The 16,883-nt window shown below is 44.7% G+C and overlaps 1 protein-coding gene and 3 long non-coding RNA genes across 5 annotated transcripts; 2 read left to right on the top strand and 2 right to left on the bottom strand.

Moving 5' to 3' along the window:
• Positions 1 to 8,421: 8,421 nt before the first annotated feature.
• On the bottom strand, positions 8,422 to 8,805 carry LOC146696841 (uncharacterized). The gene is made up of 2 exons (XR_014923341.1): positions 8,663 to 8,805; positions 8,422 to 8,576 (listed from the first exon to the last, which is right to left on the bottom strand). It is a non-coding gene; the product is annotated as an uncharacterized LOC146696841 (long non-coding RNA).
• A 7-nt stretch (positions 8,806 to 8,812) lies between these two features.
• On the top strand, positions 8,813 to 12,139 carry LOC146696839 (uncharacterized). 2 transcript variants are annotated; one of them, XR_014923340.1, is made up of 3 exons: positions 8,813 to 8,928; positions 11,439 to 11,569; positions 11,841 to 12,139. It is a non-coding gene; the product is annotated as an uncharacterized LOC146696839 (long non-coding RNA). The 2 variants fall into 2 exon arrangements; XR_014923339.1 differs by having other exon boundaries at positions 8,814 to 8,922.
• On the top strand, positions 10,048 to 10,758 carry LOC146696840 (uncharacterized). The gene is made up of 3 exons (XR_014923338.1): positions 10,048 to 10,235; positions 10,309 to 10,514; positions 10,594 to 10,758. It is a non-coding gene; the product is annotated as an uncharacterized LOC146696840 (long non-coding RNA).
• On the bottom strand, positions 11,571 to 15,695 carry LOC146696838 (arrestin domain-containing protein 3-like). The gene is made up of 6 exons (XM_085475157.1): positions 15,400 to 15,695; positions 14,315 to 14,372; positions 14,049 to 14,196; positions 13,661 to 13,757; positions 13,322 to 13,578; positions 11,571 to 13,140 (listed from the first exon to the last, which is right to left on the bottom strand). The coding sequence occupies exons 1-6, from the start codon at positions 15,641 to 15,643 to the stop codon at positions 12,778 to 12,780; spliced, it is 1,167 nt and encodes a 388-aa protein (XP_085331283.1). The 5' UTR covers positions 15,644 to 15,695; the 3' UTR covers positions 11,571 to 12,777.
• Positions 15,696 to 16,883: the final 1,188 nt, after the last annotated feature.

The following is a 16,883-nucleotide window of genomic DNA, read 5'->3' as shown; positions in this document are numbered from 1 at the left end:
CACAAGTATAGGCTCATAAGGCCACGATGGTAAAAAACTACATTTCCGCAAAATGACGTCACTTCCGGTTTAGGGCAGGTCATGCGGTCACGTGATAGTTCACGCCAGAGGTGGGACCAAGTCATTGTTTTGCAAGTCTCAAGTAAGTCTCAAGTCTTTATCCTCAAGTCTCAAGTCAAGTCTCAAGTAATGTCAGGCAAGTCAGAGTCGAGTCTCAAGTCACTGGTGTAAAAGTCCGAGTAAAGTCACAAGTCTGAAATTTTGAATTTCAAGTCCTTTCGAGTCTTTAAAAAAAAACAACGAAAAAAGAATGTTGCAGTTATATGCTAAATGTAAATATTAGACCATGTAATTTTTAAATCTGTGTTTTTCTCAACACACGACAAAATAGTGAACTTAGAAAATATACACAAATTGTGAAATTGCACCTCTTTAAAATGCAGCTCAATTAAACTTAGCTCCAAGAATAATTTTCACCGACAGTTCTGAGATAAGCTGCATGTTATTCTTGGATGCGGTTGTAGGACCGGCTTTAAAATCACATGACAAAAATATCATACATATTAAAAAAAACTGCATCACCAACGTAGCCTGGACAACATTTGCTAGTTAGATGAAGTCAGCTATCTCATCGTAGCATATTTATATGCATATTTATAATTATACGGTTCTTGGAGTGAGTGCACACACTCATGAAGTTTAGTAACTTCAGGTCACTGCAACAAGCCCAGGTACAGTTTACCGCCGGATGGGTACAGGACCTTGAAATGCACCGTGTAGAACGAAAGACCATCGTACCTATCATAAGTTTACCAGTCTCACAAATCGTCTTCATAAATACACATTCGTTAACCGTTTATTAATATAACCTTTGAGCTCAAGGGTAATTAATTAGTAGTGGAAATAATTTCTGGTACCCATCACAGAAATGTAGCAGTGACAACAATATTGTATGCTGTAATCGTACTGGGCAATTAGTGATACAAAAAACCTGTTTTATCCTGTGAATAAAAGTATATGTTTTTGTCAATGTACCATAATAACAGAAGCGAAACGCAATATTGTGTCAGGACAATTTACTATTTATGCACAATAAATAAAGGAGCATAGCACGACAATTTCTGTTCAGCGCCAGACTTGCTTGTAACCTATATCACCAATTATGTTATGAAAATGACGCATTAACTACTAAAAAACACTGACCTTCGTGTAAATGCTTGGAGCAGACTAACATGTGAGCTGGAGTGTTCTGGGACGTTATATTTGGTCTTTGAATGGCTGCAATCCAGGCCATCCGTCGCGTCTTTGTTACTTCGGAAACATGGCTTGAACAATTTCTCTTCAACGACGTAATCCGATAACAACCGATCTCTTTACCCGTCGGCTTCCCGTGGCTGTCATGCGACCGGCTATTGCAGTTAATAATACAACAGCTTCTTGACATTTTTGTGTTTCTTTTTATCGCTGTGTGACTGATTTCAATTGAAAGCCTGCGTGCGCTAGTACCTCTTGCCACGAGTTCCCAGAATCCTTTGCGGTTTTACCCCTGAATGACGTCACATTTTCAATCTCTATATAATATGTATGTTAAATTTTATATTTGGGGTGAAATATCAAGTCTTTTCAAGTAAACCGGTTCAAGTCCAATTCAAGTCCCAGGTCATTGGTCTAAAAGTCCAAGTCAAGTCACAAGTCTTAGAACATTTTTTCAAGTCAAGTCTAAAGTCATAAAATTAATGACTCGAGTCTGACTCGAGTCCAAAAAAAATTATTGCGCTAGCTTACGTGGTTGCAGTGCTACCGGGATTTAAAAATAGTTACGCAAAATGGAACGTGTCCGCTCCGACCAGCTTTAAAGGGTTAACAGCTGGAGGAGTACAAAGATGTACAAATGTGAGAATGTTGCATCCCTGAATAAGTTGGAAGTCAGAAATGGTCTGCCCTGAGACTGGTTAGTAATCCAATATAGCAGCACTGAACATAAACAGCAGTTAAACTGTAAACTTTGACCTACACTGCTGCTGTTGTGTATTTTTAACATACTGTGGCGAGCTCAGACAAGGAGGAGACAGAGGTTTTGTTTGGTCTTGCTTCCCGTCAGCTAGCCAGGGAGCACAGCCGTTTATTATCATTCGGCAAACGAGCACACATACTAACACCACCGCTCGGTGCAGCTCTAGCGCAACAACAACAACAAAAAAAGGCACTCTCCCACCAGGAAACACACAGTCATAGAGAGAGCGCGTCACCTGTAACCATGGCAGCATAACAAAAGAACATAACTGTAAAAACAAAACCCCGAACAGCCCTGACCCGCTGCATAGCCCCCACCTAAGGAGTCAGTCGTCCCCGACAACCCCATTACCCCACACAAAGTCCTGCAAATGTCCAGGTGTCTTCTTCTGGCGTACCGGCCGATCTCGACCGGCGAGGGAAAAGTCACTCGGATCAGAACATGAGGTGCCACCAGCATCCCCTGCCCCGGCGTCTGCTGGAGCGAGTGGTCGGTACTGCGAGGGCCTGTCCTGGTGCAACACCACCATGCGCCCCGGGCCCGGCATGCGGATACGGTACACCACTTCTGTTAGCCGCTCCACGACCTCCGCTGGCCCTTGCCAGTGACTGCAGAGTTTGGGGGACACCCCTCTCTTGCGAACTGGGCAGTACACCCAAACCTTGTCGCCAGGCACAAAAACCCCCCTCGGCACTTGGTGTCGTAGGCTATTTTCTGTCGTACTCCGGCACTGGCCTGGGCCTGGCAGGTGTAGTCATGAACCACCTGCAGCCGCTCCCTCAGCTTCCTGTAGTAATCCATCTCTGGCCCACCGTCAATCTCCGGACCTGAACACCAGATCCACAGGTGTCCGGAGCTCCTGTCCAAACATCAAAGCGGCAGGTGTGCACTGGCTGGACTCCTGAACCACAGTCCGATACGACCAAAGGACCAGGGGCAGGTGTCGGTCCCAATCCCGCAGGTGGCGGCTGGTGAGAATAGCGAGCTGGGTGGCCAGCGTGCGGTTAAAGCGCTCGACCAAGCTGTCGCTTTGCAGGTGGAGCGGTGTGGTTCTTGTCTTCTCCACCCCCAGCTGCCGACAGATCTCCCCAAAGACCTTCGAAGTTACGCCCCTGGTCACTGTGGAGCTCAGCCGGGACCCCAAAACAGGTGAGCATCTCCTCCACCAGTTTCTCCGCCGTCGTCGTTGCACTCTGGTCCAGCACCGCGTAGGCCTCTGGCCACTTTGTGAAATAGTCCATAGCCACCAACACATACCGGTTCCCTGACTCAGTAACGGGGAAAGGCCCTAGGACATCCACTCCCACTCACTCCATCTGGGCCCCCACCAGGTACTGCTGAAAGGGGGGCAGTGGAGCGTTGAGTTGGGATCTTCTGTGCCGTGCAGGTGTCACAGCAGTGCACATGAAGTTCCACATCCCGTCGACAGCCAGGCCAGTATAGCCGCCCACTGAGACGGCGGAGAGTTTTGGCATTACCATAGTGGCAGGCCCCTACCGAGCCGTGGACAAGCTCGAGCACCTGCGACCACAGCAACCAAGGCACCAACAGCTGCAGGAGAGCTCTGCCCTGATCGGGAGCCTGCCATCTCCGGTACAGGAGGCCGTCGTGGGTCTCCAGGTTGTTGTACTGGGAGTAGTAGGCCTTCACTTCGGGCCCCTGTCCCGACGCCCCCGTCCAGTCTGGGCGTTGCTCCGTCTCCAGCCAGGGCCCCACCTGAACCAACGTTGTGTCGGCCTCCTGCTCCCGCTTCAGCTGCTGCTGGCTGTGGCCTGAGCAGTAGCCACCCCCAGTGCCTCCTGGGCAGTTTCGGCAGCTCCCGCCGCGTCACGCAGTAGTTCCTCTCGGCTCTCCCCAGAGCACGGCTGAAGTATGCCACCACTTGTTCTCCGGCCTCGTCCTGCTGGGAAAGGACCGCCCCGACTCCTACATTGCTAGCGTCAGTGTCCACAATGAAAGGTTGCCGGGCGTCGAGGTCGGCCTGGACTGGAGCTCTAGTGAGGGCCTCCTTCAGCTGTTCAAAAGCCGCAGCGCAGACATCACCCCAGCCAAACGGCTGGCCCTTGTCAGTCAGGCGGTGGAGGGGGCTGGCTATCGTCGCGAACCTCTTGATGAACCGACGGTAGTAGGAGGCTAGGCCCAGGAAGTTCCGCAGTTCTTTGATGTTCGAGGGAGTCGGCCAGTCCCGGACCGCAGCCGCCTTTGCGGGGTCGGTGGCGATACCTTGGGCGCTGATCACATGGCCCAAGAACGTGGTCTCTCTTGTCAACAGCCGGCACTTCGCAGGGTTGAGCCGCAGCCCAGCTCGTCGGATGGCACTGAAGACCTCGCTCAGGTGAGACAGTGCACCAACAGGTCATCCAGGTACACAACACAGCAGCTACGAGGGATGTTCACAAGCACCCTCTCCATCAGCCTCTCAAACGTCGCTGGCATATTGCAGAGCCCAAATGGCATGACCCTGAACTGCCACAGCCCCTGTCCAATGGTGAATGCAGTCTTAGGCCTTGCTTCGGGGGCTAGCTCCACCTGCCAGTAACCGCTGCGTAGGTCGAGGGAGCTGAACCAGCTGGAGCCAGTAATGTAATCCAGGGCCTCGTCGATCCGTGGAAGCGGGTACGAGTCCTTCTTGGTGACTGCATCGAGACGGCGAAAATCCACGCAGAACCTCGGGCTGCCATCCTTCTTTCCCACCAGGACCACGGGTGGCACCCATGGGCTGTTGGACGGCTCGATCACCCCAGCCGCAGCCATCTCACGGATCTTTTCCTCCGCCACCTGCCATTTTGAGAGGGGCAGCCAGTGTGGGCGCAGACGGATGGGTTGAGCAGAGCCGGTGTCGATGGTGTGCTGGACCAGCCCCGTCTGCCTGCAATCTTTGTCACTGGCGGCAAAGGTGTCCACATTCTCGTCCAGGAGGCCCCTTAACCGCTGGCACTGGTCAACGTTGAGACCTACGCTGCTGCGCTGCCACTGGTCATCAACAGCCTCGGTTGTCTCGGCCGAGGGAGATTTGTCAGACTGAGAGGCTGGGGATGAGGTGAGTAGAAATGACCCAGAGCCACCGACACCCGAAATCTGCTGAGCGGCAGCTGCCTGATGCCTGTCTTGTCTGTCTCTGGTCCCCTCCGCTCCCTGCTTTTGACCGCACTGAAGGGCAAGAGTCTCTGTGCCAAGAGTGATAACCTGCTTTGCGGTGTCAACGCAGCCCCCCCAGCGGGTCAGCAGATCAAGGCCGATGATGCACTGGTCTTGAATGTCAGCAAGCCACAAGTCGTGCACCAGCTCCAGATCCTTCACTCGGATCCGCAACGGTTTCTTCCCCCGCATGTCAGTTCTCTCCCCCGTCACTGTCATCAGCTGGGTGTCGGTGGGTGACCAACCCTTCACAAGCGGCCCGGACGTTCCAGGGAGCACACCAGGTCGTATTAGGGAAATGGTAGACCCCGTGTCCACCAGGGCCTGGCATGGCTGGTCCTCAACACAGCAGGTCAGGTAGAGTCCCTTGAGGTGCCCGACTTGACCCACCACCGTGCATCGTCCTTGGAGGGGGGCAGGAAGCTGGAGCGGTGGTCCCCTCGCTACACCGCTCCCACCCCGTTTCCCTGAGGCTGCGTAGTTCTGGTCTTCGGGGCGGGTGCTGGGCAGTCACGCGCCACGTGGCCGGACACATCGCACCGGTAGCAGCGGTTGGTCGGTCGACAAGGACGCCTCCGGGGCACCGAGGGCTGCAGCTGGCATATTTCCGCGACCTCCCCATCGCAGTCTCTGATTTGAGGGTGGTTTGGGGGGGGGCAAGTGCTGGTTAGGTCACGAGGTGAGTGCAAGCTCCTTGACCTAGCCCTTTCAGCCAGGGCTAGGTCAAGGAGTACCTACAGTGCATCTCCTTCAAATGCTAGCGCTAGGTGTGTAGCAGCCTCTTCGTCGCTCCAGCCACTATGCCTTGCGGCTAGCCAGATTTGTGAGAGGTAGGGCTCTAGCGGGGTTAGCTCGTTGTATTTCGGTACCTTAGCTGGCATTGTAGGCATAACTGTTGGGGGCTCGGTGTGTTGGTCGACAGAGGCAGCCCATGAAGCATTGCCCTAGTGTCTGTCGCGATGGGCCGCCGCCGCGGTGCGCTCGCGCCGTCGGGACCCGTCGGGGGACTTACATGGCCGCTCGCCTCCTCTCTCTTCAATCGCCAGCTTCCCAAGCAGCGAATGCTCTCGTCGACGGCTTGCTCCAGCCTCCGAATGTGTGTGATCTGGACACAAGCGATGGAGGCACAACTTGTAGAACTTTGGAAAGCTCATCCGAGCCTTTTTGATATGGCCTCACAAAATTATCACAACCACAACAACCGTGAAAATAGTTGGATTTACATTGTTGCTCAATCACAGCTGCTTTATCAATGTTTTTCGTTAGCAATTTAGCAACATGGTGACAGTGGCAGAGAAAAGGACATTAAAGAAACTGCTGGACATTATGAACAATGCTGGGCATCCTCTGCACACGGCCATAAACAATCAGAAGAGTCTGTTCAGTGACAGGTTGCTTCTCCCCAAGACAAGAACTAACAGACTTAAAAACTCCTTTGTCCCACACGCCATCAAACTGTTTAACTCCTCTCTGGAGGGGAGAGGGAGGGGAAACAGGAGGACAAAGGAGGGGGGAACAACTAAGCTGTAGTGCCTCTTCACCTCACTGTACAATACCTTGTGCAATACTTTTTGTAAATAGTCAACAGTGCAATAGACTCAATACTTGAAATGTGCAATTCACTTGTATTTTTATTTTTTATTCCTATTTATTCTATTTATCCCCTTTGTATATTTTATTTATATTTGTCTCTGTATTTATATATGTGTGTGTGTGTGTGTGTATATATATATATATATATAACAATTCTGTAACTGTAACTTCGGTCGTTGCTGTGCTTTTTGGAAGTCGAATTTCCCAGAGGAACCCACCCGAGGGATTAATAAAGTTCTATCTTATCTTATCTTAACATTGATGGTGGTGTGCGTGTCTGTGTGAGTGAAAGACAGAGAGGGAGAGCGAGCGACAGATTTTCTGTTATAACCTTCATTTTATGGACGTACAGTGTGAGCACTCAGGTTGCATCAGAGCATCGGGCCGTATAGTGTGAGACCCTGCATCGTGACCTACGAACTTCTAACCCCTGCGAGTCAATCGTACAGTTTGAGCAGGAGTTGAATCGCGTGACAGAAAAAATTGCACAGTGTATGCCCAGCTTAAGCCATACATTTTTTTTAACTAAAATAAGTATCGCAAGCACAATAACTGTGCCTGTGATACTAACATGGCTCCACCTTGCCAAGAACCCAGACAGATCTTGTATTTCCTTGTTTTGTTTTTTCTGAAAAACGCTAACTCAAAAGGTTCTGACATCTGAGTTCAGAGGCCTCTGGACACATATTTATTTGTCATTACTACTGTTATATTAATTTGACAACCTTGTTTAACCAATGCAGCTTTCATAGTTCTGACATAATGCAAGAACTGCAGCTGCTTTGTGGTTTATTGACACCTGCAGACCTATTTGATCTGAAAACAAGGCAAAAGTCACAACCACTTAATCACATCATGGTTAAGTGAACTGTGCTACATGTAAGAAAGAATTTGAAATGACACATATTTGGACCGTTGTCTGGCATTTATGTATGAAAACAGGTCATATAACTCTAGTGTTAAAAAACTTACCAAGTATTAATGCCCTACATTGACAATATGTACCATGGAGTACATAAAAGCATCGTTTTTGAGTGCTTTATTTGCAGATTTGATTTTGGAAATGGTATGCAATACAAACGAAATGTTTTGTATATATAAGTGGTGAAAAGTAACTTGCTGTCTTATTTTCATCACATTATAATTCAGCTCTAATAAATGGTAAATGACCTGTATTTGTATAGCGCTTTACTTAGTCCCTAAGGACCCCAAAGCACTTTACACTACATTCAGTCATCTACCCATTCACACACTGGTGATGGCAAGCCACAGCTGCCCTGGGGCTCACTGACAGAGCCGAGGCTGCCGGACACTGGCACCACTGGGCCCTGTCGGAGCCAGGGCTCAAACCGGGAGCCTTCCGATTACAAACTGAACTGCCAACTCTTGATCCACGATCGCCCCACTGACATAATAAATGTCAGTGGGAATTATACTTTATGCTTCTGTAAATTTAAATGAAAGCTTTGGTATTTTATAAAAATGTAAAAAAAAAAATATGAATGAATTTTTAGTTTTCTTAAACTGTCCCATGCTTTATACTAGAAGATTTTAAAAAAAGTGTCACTTTTCATGTACTTCACTCTACTTTACATGATAACTACTTTTCATGATACTGCCTAAGGAAAGTATGTGTTAAGGGTGGTGAGTTAGTGAACCCAGACGCGGACCTCTCGTTAAAGTTGAACAGTGTCTTTATTTACAGTGAAGCCAATCCACAGTTATCCACAGTGCAAGTCCCTTCAGTGCTCCTCTCCCCGTCTGCCCTCGGGTGTCCACACAACTCCCGTGAATCAGTGACGTCTCTCCTTCCGTCTCTCCGTCTCATCCGCTTCCCGAGAAAAGGCAAAACAGACACGGTTAGCCTCCCTCCGCTACCAACCACTTGTTTTACCCTTGCTGAGCTCGAGTCACTACCAGGCTTGGTGCAATACTCCAGCGCTGTCTGTCACCCAGCCACACCATTAAATAGCTCTGCCAACGACGGTGGATGATGTTGGAATCAGTCGCAGGTGGGACAGCTCAGAGTGGCAGCACTTCCGGGTCGGAGATCTCCCGTTGCTACGCGACCGCGTAACAATCGCAGCGGGGCCGGAGAGGAAAGACAGAGCGAGAGAGAGGAGAACAAACACACACATACACACAGGTCGCCGGTCGGGGCACCGTCAGACCTGACAGTATGTGTAAGATAAATAGAATTCGTCCGAGCACAGATTCCTGTGGAACTAACCAATTACAGGGAGTGCAGAATTATTAGGCAAATGAGTATTTGGTCCACATCATCCTCTTCATGCATGTTGTCTAACTCCAAGCTGTATAGGCTCGAAAGCCTACTACCAATTAAGCATATTAGGTGATGTGCATCTCTGTAATGAGAAGGGGTGTGGTCTAATGACATCAACACCCTATATCAGGTGTGCATAATTATTAGGCAACGTCCTTTCCTTTGGCAAAATGGGTCAAAAGAAGGACTTGACAGGCTCAGAAAAGTCAAAAATAGTGAGATATCTTGCAGAGGGATGCAGCAGTCTCAAAATTGCAAAGCTTCTGAAGCGTGATCATCGAACAATCAAGCGTTTCATTCAAAATAGTCAACAGGGTCACAAGAAGGGTGTGGAAAAACCAAGGCGCCAAATAACTGCCCATGAACTGAGAAAAGTCAAGCGTGCAGCTGCCAAGATGCCACTTGCCACCAGTTTGGCCATATTTCAGAGCTGCAACATCACTGGAGTGCCCAAGAGCACAAGGTGTGCAATACTCAGAGACATGGCCAAGGTAAGAAAGGCTGAAAGACAACCACCACTGAACAAGACACACAAGCTGAAACGTCAAGACTGGGCCAAGAAATATCTCAAGACTGATTTTTCTAAGGTTTTATGCACTGATGAAATGAGAGTGAGTCTTGATGGGCCAGATGGATGGGCCCGTGGCTGGATTGGTAAAGGCCAGAGAGCTCCAGTCAGACTCAGATGCCAGCAAGGTGGAGGTGGAGTACTGGTTTGGGCTGGTATCATCAAAGATGAGCTTGTGGGGCCTTTTCGGGTTGAGGATGGAGTCAAGCTCAACTCCCAGTCCTACTGCCAGTTTCTGGAAGACACCTTCTTCAAGCAGTGGTACAGGAAGAAGTCTGCATCCTTCAAGAAAAACGTGATTTTCATGCAGGACAATGCTCCATCACACGCGTCCAAGTACTCCACAGCGTGGCTGGCAAGAAAGGGTATAAAAGAAGAAAAACTAATGACATGGCCTCCTTGTTCACCTGATCTGAACCCCATTGAGAACCTGTGGTCCATCATCAAATGTGAGATTTTGTCATGGTCTACGGTGGGTGGCTGGAGTTTCCATTAGGCTCCTGAACTGACCTGGGATCCGCCCCTGGGCAGGGCCAACTCCAGCTCCTGCACACCTGGAGCCTATTGCAGGCTATCAAGCCAGAGGGATTTAAACCACACATCGATGTTCACTCACTGCCAGTTCGTCATCAACCCATGTTGGTAACAGGTCTTGTGTTTCAAATTCTCGCTGTGATTCATCTTACTAACAAAGACTCTTTTGTGCTACAGTTGCTGTACCCACCCTGGCTCACTCCACCTCCGTACTCGGAATACCTAGTGATCATTTTGGAAATCCCTCTGTGCCTCACCTGCCTGCCCTCCTGCCATCACACTCCATCTGGAGCCCCGGATCTCAGGTCAGCCTTTCCACGCCACTCAGCCTCCCCTGGATCTTCATCATCCCCCTCTCAAACACTCCAGGTCCCTAACTGCAAGTAAGAATTGCTGCTCTTATACTGGCCACTTCTGAGCTGCCTTCACTACCTGCCTAACTCCTATATCCTCTCCCCTCAGTGTGACTGTTCCCCACTCAGCTCCGTTCCACTTCTCAGGCCTCGTTCCCTCGCCCTAGCCACGTTCCCCTGGGCACGCCACACCAAGGCTCCACGTCTCGTCATTTTCTGTCTTTGCCACGTTTCCCTTTTTTGTTCCCCTTGCACTTAACCGTAATAAATTATTAAATCATCTACTGTCTCCGCTCTGGGTTTCTGCACCTGAGTCCTATTCAGTACCGGCCATCCGTCGCCGTGACAGATTTACAAGGAGGGAAAACAGTACACCTCTCTGAACAGTGTCTGGGAGGCTGTGGTTGCTGCTGCACGCAATGTTGATGGTGAACAGATCAAAACACTGACAGAATCCATGGATGGCAGGCTTTTGAGTGTCCTTGCAAAGAAAGGTGGCTATATTGGTCGCTGATTTGTTTTTGTTTTGTTTTTGAATGTCAGAAATGTATATTTGTGAATGTGGAGATGTTATATTGGTTTCACTGGTAAAAATAAATAATTGAAATGGGTATATATTTGTTTTTTGTTAAGTTGCCTAATAATTATGCACAGTAATAGTCACCTGCACACACAGATATCCCCCTAAAATAGCTAAAACTAAAAACTACTTCCAAAAACATTCAGCTTTGATATTAATGAGTTTTTTGGGTTCATTGAGAACATGGTTGTTGTTCAATAATAAAATCATTCCTCAAAAATACAACTTGCCTAATAATTCTGCACTCCCTGTATGTCTTCAACAGTTTGCTGTTAAGAAGTAGAGTTAACAGTATTTCAGCAACGTTTAGGATTCATTTTCATGATTCCGATGGATTAAGCATTATTTATGTTTTTGTTTGTTTAAAACTTCAGGCTGTCTCTTGGGACCTAGTACAGAATATTTTTTCACTGCCCAAAATCTGTCAGTAATGGTTTGGCTTTACATAATGATCTTAACCAAGAGGAAGAGAGAGCAACACATCATCAAAAAGCAGCTGCAGCAGGTAGTGTGGTTGAACTTTTATTGATTTATTTATTTCAAAATAACAGATGGTATAGGTATATGTATTTGGCTGGTTCTGAAATCATACCACCATGTCTTTGTATGTCTGACCGCACTAAGAAACATAAAGGTCATGACCATAGGTGAGAGTGGAGATATAAATCGGCCAGTAAATCTAGAGCCTCGCTTTTACGCTCTGCTTTTTCTTTCTTTTTCTTTTTCTCTTCTCTTTGATCTCTCCCCTCCCTCTTCCCTCTCCCCTCTACCTTCAGCTAAGGATCATGGCCTCAGACTCGGAAGTGCTAATTCTCACACTGGAATGGCTGCGAACCACCTTGCGAGCTGGGGGCCACCACTTGATAAACAGAACCACATCATCTGTGAAATACAGAGACAAGATTCTGAGACTACCCAAGTTGCTGTCAAGTGGCCTTTTGCCACTTGCCGACTATATCTAGTCTAGGCTTAATTATTCTTTCAAAATGTATAATCACCTCCTGCTGTTCTGATACTACTTCACTTGTCTCTGTATAGAATTGAACATTTTAAGATAAAATCAGGTTTACAAAAATCGAGTTTCAAAATAAAAAGTAGATAAATAACATGATTAAAAAAATAAGCAAAGATTACAATGATGACTAAAAAAGTTATTTAAGAAGAAAGAAAGAAAAGTATAAAACCCTTGGGATAAATTTGTGAAAGAAGAAAATATAATAATAAAATTATAATGAATGAGATAAAAATACATATACATACATATGCTTTATTAGAGGTGATTGACGACTGCAACTTAGCTATACAGTGTTCCCTTGTTTATCATGGGAGTTACATTCTAAAAATAACTAAATAATAAGTGAAATCCGAAAAGTAGCAAACTTTATTTTTATAGATGTTTTAAGGCTGTAAAATCCCTCACTACACACTTTATACACTTTTCTCAGACAGGCATGAACATCTTCACACTTTTTTCTCCTGTTTAAACCCCCTCAAAGTTCAAATCTTCGTAGAAAAATAAGCCTGGTATTATAAAATGAAACCAAAGAATTGTTTTGTGCTCTTGTTTCAACACCCACCTAAGCCACACACATGCTTTTGTATCTCACTTCTAATTTTCAGAACTTTCACTACCCTGTTTAACAGGTACCTGGCCCTTATTGTTAATCTTTAGCCTATTCACTTAATCCAGTTCAACTTGCACAATCACTCATTCTAATGCTGGTAAATGGAAGTAGATAATGGAGATGGTTCTCCCTGCAGAATAGCTGGTTGCTGCATTGAATCCACTGTGAAAGCTGGAGCTGAGAGCCCCAGTGAAGTAGCACCTTGAGGCAACTGGTTATAATTGCCTCCTTTTATGTCATCATCCTGAGGGGGATTGGGGATGGGGTATTGGCAAGCACCCGAGGCTGTAGGTACAGCATGTACATTGTAACTGGTGGCCTTGGCTGCCCCACCCTCCCCCACAGATTGTCCTAAAGCCTCATCGGGCCATATGGAAGCAAGTCTGGAAGGAAGGATGACCAGTGGAAACGTCACTTCTGGGTCAAAGGCAAAACTAATGTCCAGATACACCTGGGAAACAGTCAGAAATGGAAAAAAGAAATGTTTAAATAAAGATTGTTATCCGTTATATAGTTATAAAGATACTGAGTTAAGACACATATTTCCTGTTACTTATTTACCCATGATCGTTTACAAATGAAGGAGTTTCATTGCTAAGATATCATGATATCACTATGAAATTGTTTCATACCTTGACATAATATTCAACTGAAATAATATCACAGTTATGGAGAGTGGGGGCAATGTCACCAGGAATCTTAATTTTGCAGGACACAGTTTGCTCTGAGTTTGGACTGATAGTGTCCCCGACCATTTTGCACAGAGTCTTGAAGGTGGGATTAGTATGTTTCTTGCAGCTGTACACTATTTTCTGTTGAAGTTTGAATTTGGGTCTCATTTCCTTGGAAGAGGAGTTGCATATTTTGGCAACAACAGATAAAGTTTCTCCTGTCAAAAACAAATCATAGAAATAAACTGCATTTTTTAAAAATCTATCAGCATTTGTCTTTTCATGTTGCAGATATTTTACCTGGAGAACAAACACCTCTATTAATAGTGGCAGACATCTGGACCTGTCCCCTGGAGCGACCACCCATGTTTTTACTCACTGAACCAGATTGTGGATCCTGTAATAGAACATGCAGATAAAGATTTCCCCAGGGCAACTTAATTCCTCAAATGACCAAATTGCAGAATAATCTACTTCCTTTTTTTTGTAAACTTAAGACCAAATTCTGGTAAACATCATAAACACAGAACTCCCTGTGTTACAACTGGCGACTCCTAATGAAACATATGAAACTGTAACAGGACATTCAGGTTTTTAAATCATATAAGATTTTGTCTTATATATTTTTCATTTAGCATTTACAACACACGCTCTAAATATTTATAACATATATCAAGGCAGTGTTTACCATCATTTGGACAGTGTGTGGACTGGACCTGGACATAAACTTGATCTCTTTTTGTGCATCAGAGGACCAATGCCAGCTCCTAGCTATCTTTGCTTCCATGATGTAGGAAATTCTTCCGTTTTTCCCCTGGAAGGATGAAGGCATGTCACTGTAACAAAAAAATAAAATAAAAACAGTGGAGATTGTATTAAAATAATGTCATAACTATGCAAAAGGAAACTGTTATAACACAGTATTAATCTTTGAGGCTAGACATCTCCACTTACCAGTCTGGAAGTTTAAATGCGAAGAATAAACTGTTGACCCCCTGGGGAAGTACAGTGCCTGCAAGACAAGGTTGCTTAACTTTTCCTACACAGAGCAAGAGTGATATATTTACGATTTACTACTTTTCATTTAATTCAGACCATCAAAATGTGCTGTTTACTTCATGTCTGGTACACCGTTGAATCGGTTACTTCTTTCTATTGTCCATCACTTTTGTGATCATGATCACATCATGACTTATGTCATTGCTTTAATAGATATAGATAATAGTTTTTGTTTGTTTTTTTAATCTGTCAATAACTACAAAAGACTATTGTTAGAGATTTTCTACATTATACATTATAACCAAATCTCTATAATACAATATAATCAAGTAAGCCTTATATTCTAACCAAGTAAGCCTTATATTCTAACCAAGTATGCCTTATATTTTGTGTGTTCATATATTTTCACATAACCAAGCCTATTGTTGAAGAATCACCTAACCAAGTCTATTGTTAAAGGAAAACTGATGCATTCTTCACTTCAGTGTCTGTGATGTCAGATAAAGCATGATATACTTCTGTATTCTTATCCCAGTGTGTGAAAGATCAGATAAGCTGATTTAATGTTTAACCTCTTCCCTGACAGTTAAAAGAGGAAGTACTATGTAACCCATTTTTGCCTTATAAATAAAGCAAGCAAGCCTGTGCTCGGTGTGTTTTGTCTTCTCAGAGACATTCACCCGTGTGGGTGTCTTCTCAGAGACATTCACCCGTACGCACGTTTTCTAATTACACTCTGAGTCGGTCTGCAGTTGTCTCATTTCTCTTACTTGTGTTTGAACAAATGTCTACCCCTGACAACTATTAACTTAAATTTTAAAAAAAATTGCACACTTTTTCAAAAACTATCAACTTCACAAACAACTCTTTTTTTTTAAAGTAAGATTTCTTTAAAAAAAAAAAATCTTATAATTCCCACATTGCGTTTATCATTGTTACCATTACACGTTATCCGCTGCTTCACTCCAAAGCTTCAAAATTCCCATCCGACACATTTAATTTCAAAATAACTCTGAGTTTAAAATACTTAAACCACTTACCTTTAGGATTTTTTTCAACTACATAGCTCTTCACTTTGAAATATCTCCTCTGCGCAAAGTATTTTGTGTCGCCGTCTGACCACTGCGCGAAAGCGTCTCCTTTGATTTTCAGAGAAACGCTCTTGACTTTGACGTCTTTTGTCAGTCTGAAAATCACTGCGCCTACAATAATATCTCCCGGAGAGACAGTATCATCGTCGTTGGTCGCTGTGTAAATCACATTAAAGTCCTTTATCGGAGACATTTTAGATCTGAGTGAAATGATTTGCGTTTCCCGTCACTGATAAACGGATCTGAATGGTGTGATTGGAGGCTCCTCCCTGTGAGTGACACCGTAATTTTGGACTGTAGCCGACACTAAAAGGTTTGGGACATTTATTACATTTATATATGATGATCGGCATAATGAATAACCACAGTTAAGGTGATTGAATGCTGATGAATATCACAATAACTCACAATTTTGTAATTCATATAATTCTCATTTAAATTGTTTATCTGTAACATTTAAAGACTGAACCAGTTAGTGGGGTTTCTGCCAAAATTATAGTATAATTATATAATATTTATACAATAAAATATATATTATATTTTTATACATTAATACTGTTGCAGTTAAAGCAGTTGGAAAATAATCAAAGAGTATGTTTAATAGTCAGTAAAACCTTATAATTTTATCATCCTTCCATAGGCAAATTGGTTGTTTCTGTTGTTGGACTGCTTATTCAACAAAGTTGATGAGAACATTATAGAGCTGACAAGAGTTTATATCAGGCTCTGTTGCTTATAAGTCAGAAAATACGCAAATGGGAGGAAATGTTGCATTTTTGTTACACCCATAAAATCAGCAGTTTATGTATTTGTGTGTGGTTTCATTTATTCATCTATTTTCTTTCCTCCTCTTCTTCTTCTTTTTTAATTTTTACATTTGTAGGATGAGGCGTGCTTGTGTGTGGGTTGGCTGTTGAAGTCATACCTCTTTTTGAAACTATGACCAAGTGTGTGGTCGGAAACTCCTAACTCTTTTTGTACCTCTGTGTGGTGGGAAACTTGTAGACTGCTCATGCGATGAGATTTCAGAAACTGTTCTTGTTTTGTTTCCTGTGTTAGTGTTTTCTTTTTTTTTTTCAAGTGGCTCAACAAAGGCTTTCATGAAGTGTAGTACCACTAAAACCAGTTCACAAGTCAGTGATGTCCTATCAGTCACACCCCGTTAAGTTAAAGTAAAAACGTTTTTTATTATTTTTTTAAAAAAAAAACAACTTTGCTGTCAAAAACTGTACTTCCACCAAATTCAGTTCTCTCACCCACAGTTGCCTGATCACAAAACAGCTCTTTGAAATAAAAGTTTTGTTGTCAGCTTGTAGGTTAAAGCTTAGATATGTTTCTGGGCTCTAAGGCTACGTTCACACTGCAGGTCTTAATGCTCAATTCCGATTTTTTTGATCAAATCCGATTTTTTTGTCTGCGTGTTCACACTACAA

The sequence above is a fragment of the Copadichromis virginalis genome, linkage group LG12 (assembly GCF_057382275.1).
Source record: "Copadichromis virginalis isolate Kocher_CV1m ecotype Utaka linkage group LG12, C_Virginalis_male_GT1.1, whole genome shotgun sequence".
Lineage (NCBI taxonomy): Eukaryota > Metazoa > Chordata > Actinopteri > Cichliformes > Cichlidae > Copadichromis > Copadichromis virginalis.
The sequence above is the reverse complement of the archived record's forward strand: the minus strand, read 5'-3'. Positions and strand labels throughout refer to the sequence as shown.

Bases quoted from the DNA above. Each gene is read 5' to 3' on its own strand.
- LOC146696838 (XM_085475157.1), bottom strand. From the start codon at position 15,643: ATGTCTCCGATAAAGGACTTTAATGTGATTTACACAGCGACCAACGAC. The intron at 14,373-15,399 runs GTAAGTGGTTTA...CTTGTCTTGCAG, and splicing joins AGTTGAAAAAAATCCTAAAG to GCACTGTACTTCCCCAGGGG. The intron at 14,197-14,314 runs GTAAGTGGAGAT...TTTTTGTTACAG, and splicing joins GCATTTAAACTTCCAGACTG to TGACATGCCTTCATCCTTCC.